Here is a 16,625-nt window from a genome sequence, read left to right as displayed (position 1 = left end):
GAGGGGAGAGGGGGGGGAGGAGGGGAGGGGGATGAGGAGGGGAGAGGAGGGTGAGGAGGGGAGAGGGGGGTGAAGAGGGGAGGGGGATGAGGAGGGGAGAGGGGTGAGGAGGGGAGGGGGGTGAGGAGGGGAGAGGAGGGTGAAGAGGAGGTGAGGAGGGGCTCTGGGCCTGGCCCAACTATTCCCTAAGTGATGTGGAGGTGGGCGGGCACGGGCGGAGGACCCCAGCACTCCCCCCAGGGCACCCTCCTGGGGCCCCCCCCCCAAGTGCTGCTTGCCTCAGGCCTGAGCAGCTGCTGGTGCTGGCAGGAGCTTGAGCAGCGCCAGGAGGCCCAGTGCAGCAAGGTGGAGCAGGCTGGCGAGGACCCCCACAGCTACTACTTCCCGGGACAATTTGCCTTCTCCAAGGCCCTGCCCCCCAGCTGAGGCCTGACTGGTAGGAGGCCATGAGGGAGGGAGGACAGAGGGGAGCAGGACAGCCCTGGGGTGGGGTATGGGATGGAAGGGTGGGCTGATGCCAGGCTGCGGGAGGCAGGGAGGGGAGGGATTCGGAGCCTGGGAAGAGAGCCCAGCTGGGACCAAAACAGCCTCCCTCACATCCAGATTTTGTTTTTTTTTCCTTTCCCCTAGAATTTCATCCGGCTTCCCAGACAGCTGTGGGAGGTAACCAGTGAAAGACTGCCCTCCTTTCCCTGTGCCCAAGGAGGACAATCCCATTATCCAGAGCTAATAAAACTGCTCCCCCAGCTGTGTTCTCTCCTCCCCTTGCATCCCCTCCCGTCAGCTTCTCCCGTCCTGGAAGAAAGGCTGGGATGCCCCAGTCTTACAGTGAGGAAGTAACGCCCAAGGGGGTGCAGGATGCTACCTGTCTGCGCCCAGAAAACAGTGGGCAGGGGACCTCTTGTGTGCACCTCCTCCTTCCTGCAGGAGAGACGAGAGGTGACAGGGACCCCATCTTGCTTTCGGAGCTCATGCCTGGCAAAGCCAAGCACACCCATGTGAAATGACAGGCAGTGAGGCGAAGTGAAACAGAAGTATTTAATAGGAATTAGCTTAGCGTGCTGAGAATGGGCTGCGAAGGCTCCAGGGAGGCACAGGACTAGGGGACCACAGCAGAGGGTCATTTGGACAGGCAAAGTTTGAAGATGGGTAAAAGCCGGCTTCCAGGCTCTGCCCATGTCCTCTCCCAGGACCAGCTGGGACAGGAGGCACGCCATCCCTGCCTTTCTCACCTTTAGCCTTAGGCAGAAGCAACATTCTTCCACTAAATCTCAGGGGCAAGCAGCCAGGACACGGGCTCGGCACCGGGCCTCCTCCCAGGTGCCCAGTGTAGGTGACAGGACAGCCTCACACTACGCCAGCTGCTCATGGAGGAGCCTTATACCCGCTACAGGCCACTCAGGAGGTGCGTCCCTGAAGTACGTATGGGGTGGGTGTGGATGTTCCTTGAGGTAGGAGTGGAAGCAAGGGGGCTGCTCTTAAGAACAAGGATTCAGGAAAAGCCCAGTTTGCAGGGCCAGTGACCAGCATGATGAAACTGTGAAGACAAGTGCACAGGCAGGAGGGGACATGTGGGCAGCTAGGCCACAATATGCTGACCCCACAGCCACGTTCCAGGCTGCCCCTGGCCATGGCCATAGGGCACATTCAAAAGACGAAGGATGAGGTGGTGACTGCAGGGCTGAGCGCCTGCTGGGCCTGAGCCAGGCTGTCGTTGGCCTGGCGGTCCAGGTCGTGGCACTCCTGCAGTGTGTCCTGGAACTGCCGGCAGGCTTCCTCCAGGATGGAGCTGCTCCGGGTAGGCCAGGACTCCCAGTACCCTGGCTCGACCCAGGGCTGGGCCTCCGTGGCTCTGGGGCCTGGACTGGAGCTGGGGTGCAAGGAGCTATCCAGGTCCCGGCACAGCTGGTAGAACTCACTGCCACGCCCAGTCACACGCTCCCCGTCGATGACCTTCAGGCCCGGCAGCAGCTCTCCGACCACAGCCCAGTAGGAGGGGCTGGCGCAGAGCGGGTTGCTGAGCCGGGCCAAAGGGTCGCGGAGCCGCAGGTACTCGAGGCCCCGCAGTCCGGCCAGACACTGCAGCTGGCCAGGGCTGGCCAGGAGGTTGCCTGCGGCATTGAGACTCTGCAGGTTCTCACAGGCAGCCAGCGGCTCCAGCCCTGTCAGCCGATTGTTGGCGACATTGAGCACGGTGAGCTGGCGCAAGGAGGCCAGTGGGCCCAGCTGGGTGAGCTCATTGCCTGACAGGTCCAGCCACTCGAGGCCCAGGCACTCTCCCAGGCAGCCCAGATCCGCCAGCCCCAGGCCTCGCAGCTTCAGCAGCAGGATGGATTCCAGCGCAAACTCACCTGAGCGGGCCTTGAGCAGCTGGGGCGTGACGCGCACCCTGTCAGCCTCTCCTGGCTTCTCACCCTGAGGCTCCATGAGATGAAGTCGGTCGAGGCGGCCTGGGCCCTGGCACTTGCGTCACAGGGATGCGGGTACCACTGGGGGCTGCTCACCCCAAAGAAGGCACCATGGACTCTGCTTGGGCCAGTGCCTGAGGCCTGTTTCCGACACCCCCACTCAAGGGCCAGTAGGTCCCTAAAGAGAGACAATTAAACAGTAAACAGGCCTCTCTCTCCTGAGCCCCTGTAGCAGGTGACAGCACCGAGTACCACCCAGCCTCTACTTTCAGGGCCAGAAACCCAGACGGTGTGGCAAGACCTGAGGACCCAGGTCCAAGGCGCCAGAGGGCAAAGAGCCTGTCTGAGTGAGGTCGCCAGGCACAGGCCCTCACCCATAGGGAGTCCCCCACTTGGCTCTGGCGGTTAGGCCCGTGCTGGATGGAATTCAGGCCCAGTGTCACCAATTCTTCCCATTTTCCAAATCTGCACTGGGGGACAAAATCTCATTATTTTCCTTTCTGGGTAACCGCTCAGGATCTATCCTTACTAATTTTGAGGTATTTCTTTTTAAATACTTCAGTTTATTTTTGAATGGATAATAGGTCACCCCCATCACCACTCTCTTTTGTTTCCTTCCTTGGAGAGCCATGCACATGCAAACATAAAGGAGAGCCTGGCCCCTTGCTTCAGTCACTCCAAGTGTCCTTGACTCAATCTGTAACGGCAGCAATTAATTCAAAATGGTTTCCAAATTCCAAGGGCCAACTTGTGACCTCTGCTTGCCGCTGTAGGCCTGAAGGCTCAGCCTTCAGTCTTAGACAAGGAAACTGAGGTTGAGGGAGAGAGGGGACAGTGAAGGCCAGGGGGAAGTGGCCACACTGCCAGTCCCCAGACCACTGCTCCTGCCCCCCGCCCCCACCCACCAAAACTAGCTCTTCACTCTAGTACCAGCAGAACAGCATCAGTCACTGCCAGGCAGCACAGTCCTCCTTGCAAACAGGACACTTCCAAAGAGGGCCAGCGGGATGCCAGGCAGTCAAGGCAGCTGTCCTGGAAGGAGGGGCAGGGTGGCACCTATGTTGGCTCCAGAATGGCAGGGGAGGGAGGGGCCTTTCCAGTCACCAGTGGCTGTGGGACAGCACAGACCCAGGCGCTAGGGCAGGACTGTGGAGCACGAGGGAGGAGGCCTGGAGGAGGGGACGCAGGCGCAGCTGCCCACAGAGGGTTCAAGGTTTCGGCAGAGAGGAAAACAAGAAGGGACCTTTGCTCCAAGTGGCAGCTTCCCAAGCCTGTAGACACTGGCCAGGCCCAGGCCAGGCGGGGTGACGCCTGCAAGGAACCAAGAGCCCATTCACTCCTGCTGTTTACATCCCTGGGCCTCCAGAGTCCCAAGTGTGTGTTTACATAATCAACACCACTTTTGATTTCCCGCTCTCCAGGGAAACCAAGCCAGGATCCTCCCACACCCCCCACCAGACTCAGGGAAGCTGCTAACAGATCTGACCCCCTCTCCATCCTCCTCCACACCACCTCTGAACAGGGGGACCCCATATCTTTACTTAGCTCTCCTCTAGCTGCAGCCCTCCAGCTCGTTCCTCATTTCTACCTCATTTCTTTCCAAAAGTGCAGAGGCATCTACTAAGAAGTCTGATTTACTCTATTCAAATGGGATCTGCTGGAGTTTGTGAGCAGCAAGTGACGCAATCACCTCTGCATCTGGTTAAGCTCTCAGGCCCACAGAGTGGGGGTGCACGAGGGGCACTGGGCACTGGAAACCTGCCATAAAAGCCTTCGAGAGACAAGGATCACACTGAGGGCACTGAGTCACAGAAAGTAGGGAGGAGAGTCTGGACCAACTTCAAGGATCTGGCCATGTGACTGGATGCAGGGGCTCCCTTCTCAAACATGTGGGACGTAGACAGGACAGGCTTGGGGGCAAGAATCTGTCCAGTGTGAGGTGACTGTGTGGCATTGGACTTAGGGGGCGGTGAGGCTCTAGGCTGAAGGGATCTGGGCATTAGCTGCAGGGAGGTGCCCAGCGAGAGCGTGCAGCACCCCGGGCCAGCATTTTTGGGGACACAAACCTCTATAAGCATCTGTAGGCCTCTCTTCAGGAATATGCACATCCTCCCCAGTCACACACTATTTTGGGGGTGAAAGTGGTCAGGAACCTCTGGTGTACAGTGGCAAGGAGAAGTCAAGGGCTGAAATAGGGACACCACCACCATTTATGAGGCTGAATGAAGAGCACTGATGAGCAGTCAGAGGGAGGAAGAAAATGTGGGGCTTTCAAGGAGTCTCTCCTTGAACAACATGGTTAAATACCCCCCTGCATTCAGACGAGACACAGCCACCGGGTAGGGTAGTCTCAGGCCACCGTGAGGCCAGAGCCGGACCAGGAGGGTTCAGGAGTGACACCGTGAGGAAGTAGGTCAGTGACCGTTTAGATGGAGATGGTGGCTGCGAAGGGAGGGAAAGAAGGAGGGGAGCGGGCAGACAGGGAGATGGGACAACTGTGTGCTTTCCCCACGTCAGAGATGGGAGGAACGCTTTTTGCACAAGAGGAAAGTGGAGCAGAAAGATCACATTAACCTGAAGTCAGGCCTTCCATGCCCCGAAGTCCGTGACCCTGCAGCACTTGGGCTCCAGCCTCCAGCTGGGAGATGCAGGACTGCAGGAAACACTGATTCTCCTGTGCGTCAGGGACCTCTGCTCTGCTCCCTCCCGTCTTACCTCAAATCTACAAACCTCAACAGGCAGGTCTGGGCAAAACCAAGGACCAAGCGGTGCCCACCCACCTCTGCAAACCCAACTAATGCACAGGCAGGCAGCAGACAGCAGGCCCTGCACAATGGGAGGATGGCTCATCTACATCCAACCACTTTAACACTCCTCTCTGAAAAACAGGAGTCAGCCTGGTCCTGCTACGGAAATGGGCGAACAGAGGCCTTGGCCCAACACGTGAGTCTGTGAAAAGGACTTGGTTATGTGGATGAGACCATGACTAAGACGTAGCTGACACTCAGATCTCCTAAGGAGGCCCATCTTTCCTTGTTCAGCTAGGCTTTCCGAGTCTCAGTGTACCTATGCAGGAAATGAGCCAGAAAATGAAGTCCATGAGTCAGCCAGGGCAGGCAGGGCTAAGTCTAGAAATAAATGGTTCAACCCAGAGCAGCCTATGGTGGACTGTCACCTGGCCGCTTTAGAGAACTAGGGACCCTTCCTCTGCCCCATTCTCTCCCATCCCCAATCTAGAACAGGCTTCTTCAACACAGCCACCACTGCCAGTGGAGATCGGACAGTCTTTGTCATGGGGACTGTCCTGCACATTGTAGGATTTTTAGCAACATCCCTGTTTTCTACCCACAAAAGGATAGTAGCGATCCCCTACAAGCTGTGACAACCAAAAGTGTCTCCAGACATTGCCAAATGTCCCCTGGGGGACAAAAGTGCCCCTGGTTGGAAACCACTGCTTGTGACCATCAAGCGTCTAGCTCAACCTCTTCCTTTCACTCCTCTCCATCTTCCTCACATGCTCCCCACCCTGCTGCCTCTCCATTCCAGGGCTTCCCGTCTCCATGACCACTGGAGAGCCAGTTCAGTGACCCTGACAGCAAGGGGACAGTGCCTCTTCTAACAGCTCAAGGGATGGCAGCATAGACCAGCAGGCCGCCCCTAGGGTGCCCCCCACCCAACCTGGTGAATCAGAACTTAGGAGGGAGGTACAGGACACCGTGTTTTTTAAGATGCTCTCAGGTGATCCTCATTACAGTTTGAGCCCCATGTACCATTTAAGGACAGGAGGCAGGAAGAGGTCCAGGGCTGTCCTGACCTTACCACCCAAATGCACTTGCTGACAGTTTGGACGTACAGAGCTCGCAGTACCGCCGCTCCCCCAGACAAGCCTCACCTCCCATGAACACATCCCTTCCCCACAGCGGGGGAAAGACAGCATCTGAGCGATTCGGGGGCCAGACTCTCACTCAAATCATGCTACTGCAACCATTACAAAGGATCTCTACAAAGCTTTATTTAAGAACATGCAGTTATTATTACACTGTTAAAATGAAAACACAGCACACTAAACAGCAGAGAGAGAGTGATCTCAAGGTAGAAAAAATACGTCAAACTATTAACAGAGGCTAAGTGGAAGGATTATGGCTAATTTTTCCTGTGTCCTTACATTCTCAGTAACTTCCAAATGTCCCGTAGTGAACCGGTCATAGTGCCACAGGACTGACAACCCCTCAAGGGGAGGCAAGGGGACAGGCCTCTAGGCTCACCCCTATGGCCAGGGCCCAAGTCCAAGTTAGGCTTGCGTGCCTTGCCCTGCCTCTACCTGCCTGCCTGTCAGTCACCTCCCCTAGTGTCCTGGCACCTCGGGAGAGACTCATGTCTGAGGAGTGCGGCGGGCCCGCCCCAAACACTCCCCTTCTCCCACCCGACCCACAGTCCCTCATCCCGCGCCCTCAGGTCCTGCACTCTGCCCTGAAGGACCTCTGGGTTACTAGTGGGTCTGATACACATCCTGTCTCCCTTCCAGGTAGGCGACTTGCCCTTTAAAAGTGGCCATGGACAGGGGAGGTGTGGGCACTGTAGGTGGGATAAATACTTGGCCCCCTGGAGCCGGGGGAAGCCAGGGACGCTCTGAGCCTGCTTTCACCATAGAAAGGAAGGAACTCCAAGGATTCCAGTAGTCTGAAAACGAACTATTGGTAAGAACGACATCTGAGGACTGTGTCCCAGCTCGCATCGACCCTGTCTCCCTCGCTGGCTGGGCAGTCCATCAGTCAGGGTCCTCCGGCCACTCTGGGATCCACGGGGAAGTCCAGACCCTCAGAAGACTGGTGTGTGCGCATGTGCACGAGTGCACACACACTTCCCTCGCACAGCGGCTACTCTCCCTTAGGGTTTCTTCCTTTCTACAGTGCAAGCAAGTCCTGAAAGAGCTTCCACGGCTCACCCAGGCTCTAGGAGGACGAGCACAGACCCTGCCTGCCAGCACCCTCACCCTGCCTTGTCCCGGCCACTGTTTGAGAAGCAGACCTCCTCAGGGCAGGGACCCCTTGACACACATGGACAAGTTGCAGGCAGGGCCCTTAATGCCCACCAATATTTCAAAGGAGCATTACCATTTTTTGTGTGTGTGAGAGAGGAAGATTCGCCTTGAGTTAACATCTGTTGCTAATCCTCTTGGGGTTTTTTTGCTTGAGGAAGATCAGCCCCAAGCTAACATCTGTACAAAATCTCTATTTTGTATGTGGGAGGCCTCCACAGCATGGCTGATAAGTGGAGCAGGCCCATACCCAGGATCCAAACCCGCGAACGCCGGGCCACAAAGTGGAGTGTGTCGAACTTTAACCACTCAGCCCAGGGGCAGGCCCTGAGAGCATTACCATTTATAGAACTATACAGTACACTCACAGTCACTTAGGAACCGAGTAAACCTTTTCTATGCACGTACCACTAGAGATAAATTGAGCAAAAGGTGGATGGAAAATGACATCTCCCTGAAAAAGAAACGGCAACCTGTCAAGAACTGAGAAACTATCCCCATTCTTTCCAAATAGGTTTAAGATTCTGCCCGCCCCCGTCTAATAGCCTAGGATGCAACCTTCTGCTCTCTCCTTTTATCTATGCCGAGTCCCACAAGCAGACTGAGGGCATTAGACCATGACATCAGATGCACTGGCCTGCTCCTCCTTGGCCAAGTCTCCACTGGGGAAGATAAGGGGCGGGGGAGTGTAGTTGGGGAAATTCTCCAGGTTGCTCTTCAAGAAGAGGAGATGCTCAACCGTCTCTACTGGGAGAGGGGAGCTGTGCTCCAGGATGGCAGGGCTGTTCAGGGAGGCAAAGATACTTCCAGAGAAGGTGCCTGTGGCGGGGCAGGACAGATAGATGGTGGCCAGTCTTGCCAGAGCTGGCCAGACCTCCCGCCTCTTCTCCCAGTAAGCCAGGGGGTCCTCCTGGGTGCCAACTGTCTCGTTCTCACGCAGATACTTCTTGACGATGACGCTGGCCAGGTGGTTCTCGGTGACGAGCGAGGCTCCGTTCCTCTTGGACGATAGCAGCCCTACACTTTCCAGCTGCTCCAGCAAGCTCTTGTCCCTTTGGCCCAGCAGCAAAGACCCAGAGCTGCCGCCTCTCTGCACAGGCTCCTTCTGGCCCTTCCCCTCAGCCCCAGGGCTCTGGGCTATTCTGCCAGTCAAGGTGGCGTCCACAGGCATAGCCTTGGGGCTCTGCAGGGATGGGGAGGGAGGCAAGGAGCATTCAGACACCATAATCTCCTTCACTTTGTTCACGAGAACTTGCTTCCAGTGGTCAATGTCGGCACCCACGGGCAGGATGGCCTCAATCTTCCCCTTAAAGCGGGGGTCCAGGAGGGTCGCCAGCACGAACTCCTCGCGGTGGAAAAGCTCATTGAGCTGGCAGTCTGTGGAGAGCTGTAGGGCCAAGCCCTCAGCCAGCCGGATGGCTGCACCCATCTCCCTGCCACTCTGCTCCTCAAAGTGCCGGTGCACCTGCTCCAGGAAGAGATGCAGGTAGCGCAGTTGGGGCAGCACCTGGCTTAAACACGCCTGTGCCGTGCTCGCTTCCCGGAACACCATCTGGAAGGGCTGCAGGAGCTTAACCAGACTGTCCGTCAGGCCCCAGAACATAGCTGACAGGGCCGTCTCAGCCTTCCCCAGTTGGTGTTTCTCCTCATACTCTTGCAGTGGCTGCTGCTGCTCCACCAGCCACTCCATCAAGCAGTAGGTGGAGACCCAGTGGTCTGAGAGCTCCCCAAAGGGCTGGTGAGCCGGGAGGCCACACTGCCGCTGCAGCTGGGTGAGGAGCTGCCGGGCCTCTGCAGAGCCTTGGAAATGGCTGCAGATGGCCCTGGCTGTGCCCAGGATGATCTGGACGCTATGGTGATGAAACAGAAAGTTCCTCACCAGGGAGTCAAGGCAGTGGGCAAAGCAAGGAACGTGGGTGTAGCCCTCCAACCTCACTGCCTGCTCCAGGCTGAGACAGCCACTGGAGACCAGGAAGCCTGGCTGCAGGGAGCCACGGCTGAGCCACAGGCTGACCTGCTCCCGCAGCTCCTGCTGCCTGTCCTCTGGAGCACTCTCCAGGGGCAGGCCTCGGACCCAGAGCAGGGCTCGCTTCCTCAGGCTTCCCGACACCGCGTGTGGCTGTATCACCCCCCAGTGGGCAGTGATGGCCACATAGTCTATGACCGAATCCTGGGCTGCCACAGACACAGTGAGGTGGAGGCGGCTGCCCTGGGCCCACTGCATCTCCTGACACACCTGCTCGCCCATCGCCTCGTGGAGCAGAGGCAAGGCTTTATCAGAGAAGAAGGCTCGAGGTGGCAGATGGTAGCAAGGGTCGACCTGGGCCATAAACCTTCTAAAGGGCAGGGACGAAACAAAGGAGAGTGGCACTGCCAGGCTGCAAAGCAACTCCGTGATGCTGTGGTTCCAGGCCTGTGCTCGGGGCTGGTTGGGGGCATATATGCCACCTCTGTCCTCCCTGACTGCCATGGGGGGAGCAGCAGGTTTGTCTTTGGTGGGAGTAAGCAGGGATGGTGGATCCAGTAACAGCTGCTCAGGCCTGCCCAGGGCCAGCCACCCATCATTGTCACTGTCTCCCAAAGGTGAGGCATCTGGATCGCATCCTGGGGACAGGAATCCCTCAGGAACCAGGCCAGTGACACCTGTGGGCAGGTCCTTCTGCTTCTCCCCGACCCCTGCCTGCTTCCCCCCAGGGCTGGCTGCAGTCGGCCTTCTTTCCCTCTCCAACCCATGCTTACTCACCAGGTGACGGACCAGGCCTGAGGTTTGGGACTGCCCCTTATTTCTGCCCTGTCTGATGCTGGTGTGACACAGAGTGCAGGTGACACGGCAGATGTTCTTGCAGTCAACGGTAAAGAACCGTCTAACATCCAACGTCGGCTTCTGACCCGTGCTGTCCAGAGGGCTTTGGGAATACCTGGGAGAAGCCCAGCCCTTGGTCTCTGCTTTGATAGTTCTGACCAGCTTCTTCAAGCAGAGTGGCTTCTGGAGGCTCAGCAAGGGCGCCTTCTCTCCGACACCAGGCAGCAAACGCCTCTTCTTCCACTTCTTGAGGCGCCGTACCTCTCTGGCCAGAAGGGCTATGAGGATGTCAGCTTGCCTTGCCTCCTCATTCGCACTAGTCTGGCCCACCTCTGACCTGTGCAGACTGGCCGCCTGGACCAGCGCCGGGGTGGAAGGGGCCTGGACAGAGCTGAGCACCGGGTCCCTCCACTTCCTTCCTGCTGGCTCCCTCTCCTCTCTCTGTCCATGTGCCTTCTTCTTGGACACCTTCTTCTCGGGCTGCACAAGGGGCTTCTGCTGAAGCACAGACTTAAGGCCGCAGAGTCTAGAGTCTCCCTCTGGCTTATTCGGCCCACGGCTGGGCTGGCACATTGCACGGGAGGCAGCTGGCTGAAGATCAAGCCTCCCCAGGGAACAGGAGCTTTTCTTCTCACTGCAGACACACAGGTCCAGGGCACCTTCCTCCTGCTCCTCCAGGAAGACTTGGTCAGATGAAGGGACCAATGAGCCCCTGGGCAGGGGGGAGGGTCTCTTCCTCTGCAAGAACAGATCCTTCTCACTCCCTTTTTGGGAGCCGGAGGGTCTGACCTTCTTCCTGTGGCCACTGCCAGTCTTCTCTTCTATGTCTACAAACTCAAGTTTGACCTCAGCTTCTGGCAGGCCCACCCTGGCACCCCAGGCAAGTCCACAAAAGGTGTTGGTAGCCCTGGTTTTCAATTCAGGACAGGGGGAAGCCACAGTGGCAATGGGGCCCCTGAGTCTGGTCGTGAGGGTGTCAGCACACACAGGGGGCTCCTGCCCCACTGGGCCTGAGGGTGAATGTCTCTTGGGAGTCTTTCTGATTTTTTCTACTTCCAACATGCTTAGGAACTTGGAGAAAGGAGAAGATGGGCCCAGGCTGCAAAGCAAGATGAAAAGAATGGCTCTCAGCTGCCCTACTCAACTCTGGGGACCACTCAGGGAGATGGCGAGGCCCAGAGCAGAGAGGAGAGCAGAGAAGGGAGGGTATAGCAAGATAATATGAAATCAGCCCCAGGACAAAACTCTCAAGATCTCAACCTCCTTGGCAAAGCCTGACTCCTCCAGACCAAATGAAGCAGCCCTCACTGGAACCACACAGCCCTCTGAACCACACCAGTGATTTCTGTGTCCCTCTTCTTTGCCAAACTAACTGATGTTTCTCTTTTTTCTTTCACTGTTTACTGGGAACCTAGTAGGCACTTGCCAATTCTCCTGTGTTGTGGCTACCACATGAAGTAGACAAGGCCCTGCATGCACGAGGCCTCCAGGCTGGCAGGAGACACAGATGTGAATAAAAGAGTCACATTCACAGCATTTAAGACCAGAGCCACAACACAGGGCATGAAGGAACACAGCGTGGGCTGCGAGACCGCGGGGAGGGGACTGACTTCGCCAAGAAGTTAGACAGGTGCCCTGGAAGAGACACAGGCCAGGAGCGAGCAGAGCCTGTCGGTCTCGGCACCCTGTGCACCTGGGCTGCACCGGCCCCAACAGGGCACCATAAACCGAATGCCACTTAGTGTTCAGGAAGTAATGCAGCCTGAGGCCACCTAAGCTGGAGGCCCTGCTTAGACCCTTGGAAATTCCTTCTCTAGGAGTCAGCCTCCCGCAGAAGGCACAAGATGAGGTGGAACCTAGTGCCCAAGACTCAGGCCCCTGGTGCCCCTTCTCTCTCCTCTCTCAGTCAGAGAAACTCTGGGAGGGCAGCTGTTTACACTTTCCCACCTCCCATTCCTCTCGAAACCCACTCCTCTCTGGCTCCAGCTCCCACTGCTCCCTGACCCTGGTTCCTTGCCAAGGCGCCCAGCAACCCCACTGGCACCACTTCCAATGGCCTTTTCTGCAACACCTAAGGCACCTGCCCATGCCCTCCGTTTGCAAGGCTGTTTTCCCGTCGCCCTGGGAGCCCACATTTCCTTGGTTTTCCTCTCACCGGCAACTCCTTTTCAGTCTCCATTCTGGTCCCTCTCCCTCTGCCTGTCCCTCAATGACATCTCCCAGGGTTTCTTCCTAGGCCCTCTTCTCATTCTACACTCTCCCAGGACAGCTTTGTCTTCTCCCCGACGGGGACTACGTTTACCTACTGACCACCACCCAGCCTCTCTGAGGCTTCCCTCACCCGCTCTTCCTACAGTCAACTCAATCTCGGTAAATGGAACATCTGTTCACCCAGATGCTCAGACCCCAAACCTACACACAATCCTTAACTCCTTTCCTCTGATTCATTTTCCTGGAGATTAGGTCAAATTCAAAAGAAAAGAGACATGAAGAAGTCACAAGAGAAATACGCGGAGAGAAGAACAGAAACGGAAGTGAGCCTCTGCCCAAGGAGGAGATGGGGCGCAGTGACGCTGAGGCGGTCCTTCCAGCCGGAAGAGCCTCGGAAGGACTGAGAGGCAGTCACCTGGAGCCCATCACTAGAGAGCTCAGTCAGCCACCACCAAGTCAAACATCTGAAGCACGGGAGGTGGCGCTGTGCAGGGGCTGGATAAAGGTGCAAATGAAATGTGAGACACTGTCCTGGTCCCAGAAGCACTCCAGGATGTCAGAACTGCGGGCGACTTACCTCAGCTCCTGTTTATGACAGAAGAGACAGAACCGTGATGGTCAGAGGCACAGCGGGAGACCAGGCTGGCTCCAGAGCTCCAGAAGCAGTCTGTAGGCTTCATGGCTCCTGGGGACACAGAACAGGGTACTGAAATCAGGCCAGTGTCCAACCAGCCCTGACGATGGGGGACAAAGGCAAAACCTATGTGTCAGGACTGCAGGCCGGGTCACGCCCCAGAGCCTTCACCTGAGGACCTCCTAGTCTACACCAGGGCCCCAGCCTGTTCTGTTCCCCACTTAGCCTTGTCCCATCACTACGTCTGTATTTGGCAGATATTCTCAATCCACTCCACCATACAACAACAATTCATTAAATATCTACCAGGACCAACCCTGCACCCTAAAGATAGGAACATAGGAGACTGTAAATTCCAGTGCAGGAGAATAACCCCAGCTGGCGCTCGGGGCTCAGGAAGGAAACGGGCTCATGGCGCTACAGCAAGGCAAGTGGTGTCGGTGCTGTGGAGGGCCGGGCCTCGGGCGGACCTGGAGATGAATCGAGTCTCTGACATCGGAGTTTAGGTTCTGTCTCGTAAGGGGTTGCTTACCTTAGGCCACTGCTTCAGGATCCTTTGCTCGTGATAGACTCTGGGGTAGATCCGGGGTCTTGTGCTATCAATGGCACCAACAGTAATGCCACCCCTCTCTCTTCCTCTGAAGCACAAGGATGCCAGTGAGGGTGACACTGTGGAGGGCCAAGCCTGTATCTAAACGAATCTAAAACATAAAATTTAAAAAGGAAATCATCCACAAACTCCAGTACTTTGATTATCAGTAAGAAGTTACTTGTGACACTTTTCACAATAGATGACATACACTTGAGGACAACTACAAGACAGACTCTTGAAAAGGCGCCACAGTAGGGCCACACAAGGCAGGCACGGCGCTGGGAAGCAGGCGGTGAGGAGGCCAGAGCAGGTAATGGCAGAGGGACTAACAGTCAGGAGAGCTATTCGGAAGGCGGATTATGCTTGAGCTGAGATGCGGAGGAGGAGGAAGGGATTCAGAGGGGCTCCCTACGGATTCCATTCACTAATACAGTTCGGTTTGAGATAGACTGATTTTGAGGTTCTTCTAGAACAAACCTTCAGAAATAGATGTGACAGACACATGCATCAGAGGGACAGAGGTCCAAACTGAAGACAAAGGTGAGCGTAAAAAGTCTCTGTAGAAACTGAGGGGAGATGCCAGAGGGAGAAGAGAGCAAAGGTGGTTGTCCAGGCAACACTGACAACATGAGGAGGAGAGGTTGTGCAGATTTCAAATATGACTGACAGGCAAAGGAGAGAGACACAGAAAACCTCAAGTGATGTTATGGAAGCCAAAGGAAGACTTTCCAGAAAGGAGAGAGAGGGTCAAAGGTCACTTCAGTAACTGAAGACAGTGGAGCCTGGAGCTGTGCAATGAGAAGGGGGGAATGCAGGTACTTTCGACGTCCGAGGTGGGGTGGGGAAGGGACAGTCATGCTTTGGGATGGGAGGGAAAAGGTCTGGCTATGTCTCCAAACAGAGAAAACGTGCAGTGGGAAAAGTAAGGCCAAATATACAGGAGAGAGGGGCAGTGATGGCAGGAGTTTCTGAGGGCAAGGGATTCAGGGCGCGGGTCGGGGTGGGCTTATCCTTGGAGACAAGAATCTATTTCTTTCTGACGGAGCGAAGGAAGGAAGGATGGCTGCGGCGGCAGGCGAGTCCTCGGGTGTGGACAGCAGAAGGAACTGAGGCAGTTTATGCCCAAGGGCCTACAGGTTCCCAAGGGGAAGCCATATATTGGCAGAGGCAGCAAGCTGCTGGGGGAGCCTGAGACGGGAGGTGCCTCAGCACTCACCTATGTGTTGGCTCCCCGGATGAGGACTTTCTTCCAACTACTCTCACCAGGCCCTCCCCCACGTGCCCAGGCCGCTCTTCTATTCCTCCTGTGCCTGCCTCACCCCCGGGCCCGGGCAGAGCTCAGTCGCCCTGGGCACTCAATAGCTTTGCTGGCTCTTTCTCTGAGTTTTCACTCTGTCCAATCCCACTGGCCCTGTCTTCTCTCAGCTCTGCACTGGGGCAGAGGGGGGTGTCTACCTAGCCTCTATTCCCCAGGGCACTTCAGAGCACTTGCTGCGCCCTCCAGTCCTGGGCTTCTCATCTCCTGACCCACTCACTTGTGAGGAGCTGGAAAGGCAATGAGGAACAGGATGAGAGGAGAGGAACGTGTGGAAGGAAAAGAGTAGAGCAAACCATGTATTTTTGGGTTTTGTCCCAAAAGTAAATTTGGCTACTTGCAAACCCGAAGAGAGAGATTTTAAACAATAACCATGCATCATTAGATTGCACATTATGCAAAAGTAACATAAAATGAGATCTGTTTTAAAGTCTTTTGCCCTTTTCTGGGAGGCTGCTTTGCATAAGGATTGAGAGCAGGCAGTCCAGAGGCAATCTATGTGGGTTTAAATCCTGGCTGCCACCCACCAGTTGAGATCTTGCGCTGGTGAGCCTCGGTTTCCTCGTCTATACCACAGGGATAATACGATCCACCTCACAAGCTTGTCATGGAATAAGTGAATTAATGCACGTATATTACAGCATATTTAAGGGCAGCTCTTGACACAGAGTGAGCGATGGATACGAGCCGCTGTCCAGTACATTCTGGCCTCACCTGGCGTGTTTTAGGTGCGGGGCACTGGGAAGGGGAGGCTGGCCTAGGAGGGGGACACCTGCGCCGTCCGATGGGCGGGGCGAGGCGGGGCAGGTCCGGAAAGCCGCCCCCGTTCCCCAAGCCTCAGCGTCCACGTCTGTGAAGTGGGACCACAACGCCCCCGCTCCAGCTTACCTAACGCCAGGAGTCCGGGATGGGGCCGGCCGCCAGCCGAAAGCCAGCCACCCAAGCTGCCGAGACAAGCGCGGCGCCCACCCACCCACGCAAAGCCGCCGGAGCCCCCGGAAGACGCCACGGATCCAGCAGAGCCTGGGGGGGGCTCTGGGTTCCGGGACGCGCAAAGGGCTACTTCCGGGAGCGAGAGCCCGAGGAGGCCCCCCCGCCCCGCAGTTGGTACCTTCCTCCCGCCAAAGGCCGGCACGAGTGCGCAGGCGCAGACGGCAGCGGCCGGAAGCAATGGAGTCGCACCGCTTTCTCGGCCGGAAGTCGCGCGCTGTTCTGGCCGTGACGGGGACTCTTTCGCGCCGTTTCGTAGTGCGGAGTTACCGGTGTGGCCTCGGAGGAAGCACGCGCACGCGTTCGTGGCTGACGGTGTCCTCGTCTTCCTCCTCTGCTAACGGATCCCGAAGGACCCATTCACCCTGGCTTTCTGCGCCGCCGGAGTCTGTCCGAGGGCGACCGGGGTCTCTTGCGCACGTGCAGACAGAAAGGGACCACGATGCTAACGATAATGATCCGCATATCGAGATCTCTTCCCGCCCTGAAGGCTCGCCCAGTATTTCAGGAAACCCGCTCAGGGTGTCTCCTGGGACAAATTCGCACTGCCCGGTGACAACCCATAGGTCTTGCCCACAACTCAGGAGGAAGGCTGTGGCTCTGTCCGCTGGGGCACTCTGCCACCTCTCCAAGC

At 56.7% G+C, this 16,625-nt stretch overlaps 2 protein-coding genes across 4 annotated transcripts in view; one reads left to right on the top strand and one right to left on the bottom strand.

Annotated features, from left to right (window-relative positions):
• RARRES2 (retinoic acid receptor responder 2) overlaps window positions 1–746 on the top strand; it is an 8,692-nt gene extending 7,946 nt beyond the window's left edge. The window contains exons 5-6 of the mRNA XM_046669091.1: window positions 310–436; window positions 631–746. Coding sequence (XP_046525047.1) covers window positions 310–426 — 117 coding nt within the window. The 3' untranslated portion in view covers window positions 427–436; window positions 631–746. The remainder of the gene's footprint in view (window positions 1–309; window positions 437–630) is intronic.
• LOC124243488 (zinc finger BED domain-containing protein 6-like) overlaps window positions 1–16,108 on the bottom strand; it is a 35,825-nt gene extending 19,717 nt beyond the window's left edge. The window contains exons 1-4 of one of the 3 annotated variants that reach the window (XR_006889686.1): window positions 15,890–16,107; window positions 13,627–13,795; window positions 13,038–13,145; window positions 2,352–2,586 (exon numbers count right to left, since the gene is read on the bottom strand). Coding sequence is in view for 1 of the 3 variants with exons in the window: in XM_046669083.1 (XP_046525039.1) it covers window positions 8,057–11,311 (3,255 nt within the window). In the remaining 2 variants the exon portion in view is untranslated. The other 2 variants (XM_046669083.1, XR_006889687.1) reach the window with 2 other exon arrangements.
• Between the last annotated feature and the right edge of the window lie 517 nt (window positions 16,109–16,625).

The sequence above is a fragment of the Equus quagga genome, chromosome 8 (genome assembly GCF_021613505.1).
Source record: "Equus quagga isolate Etosha38 chromosome 8, UCLA_HA_Equagga_1.0, whole genome shotgun sequence".
Lineage (NCBI taxonomy): Eukaryota > Metazoa > Chordata > Mammalia > Perissodactyla > Equidae > Equus > Equus quagga.
This window is presented reverse-complemented; position numbering and strand designations above follow the sequence as displayed.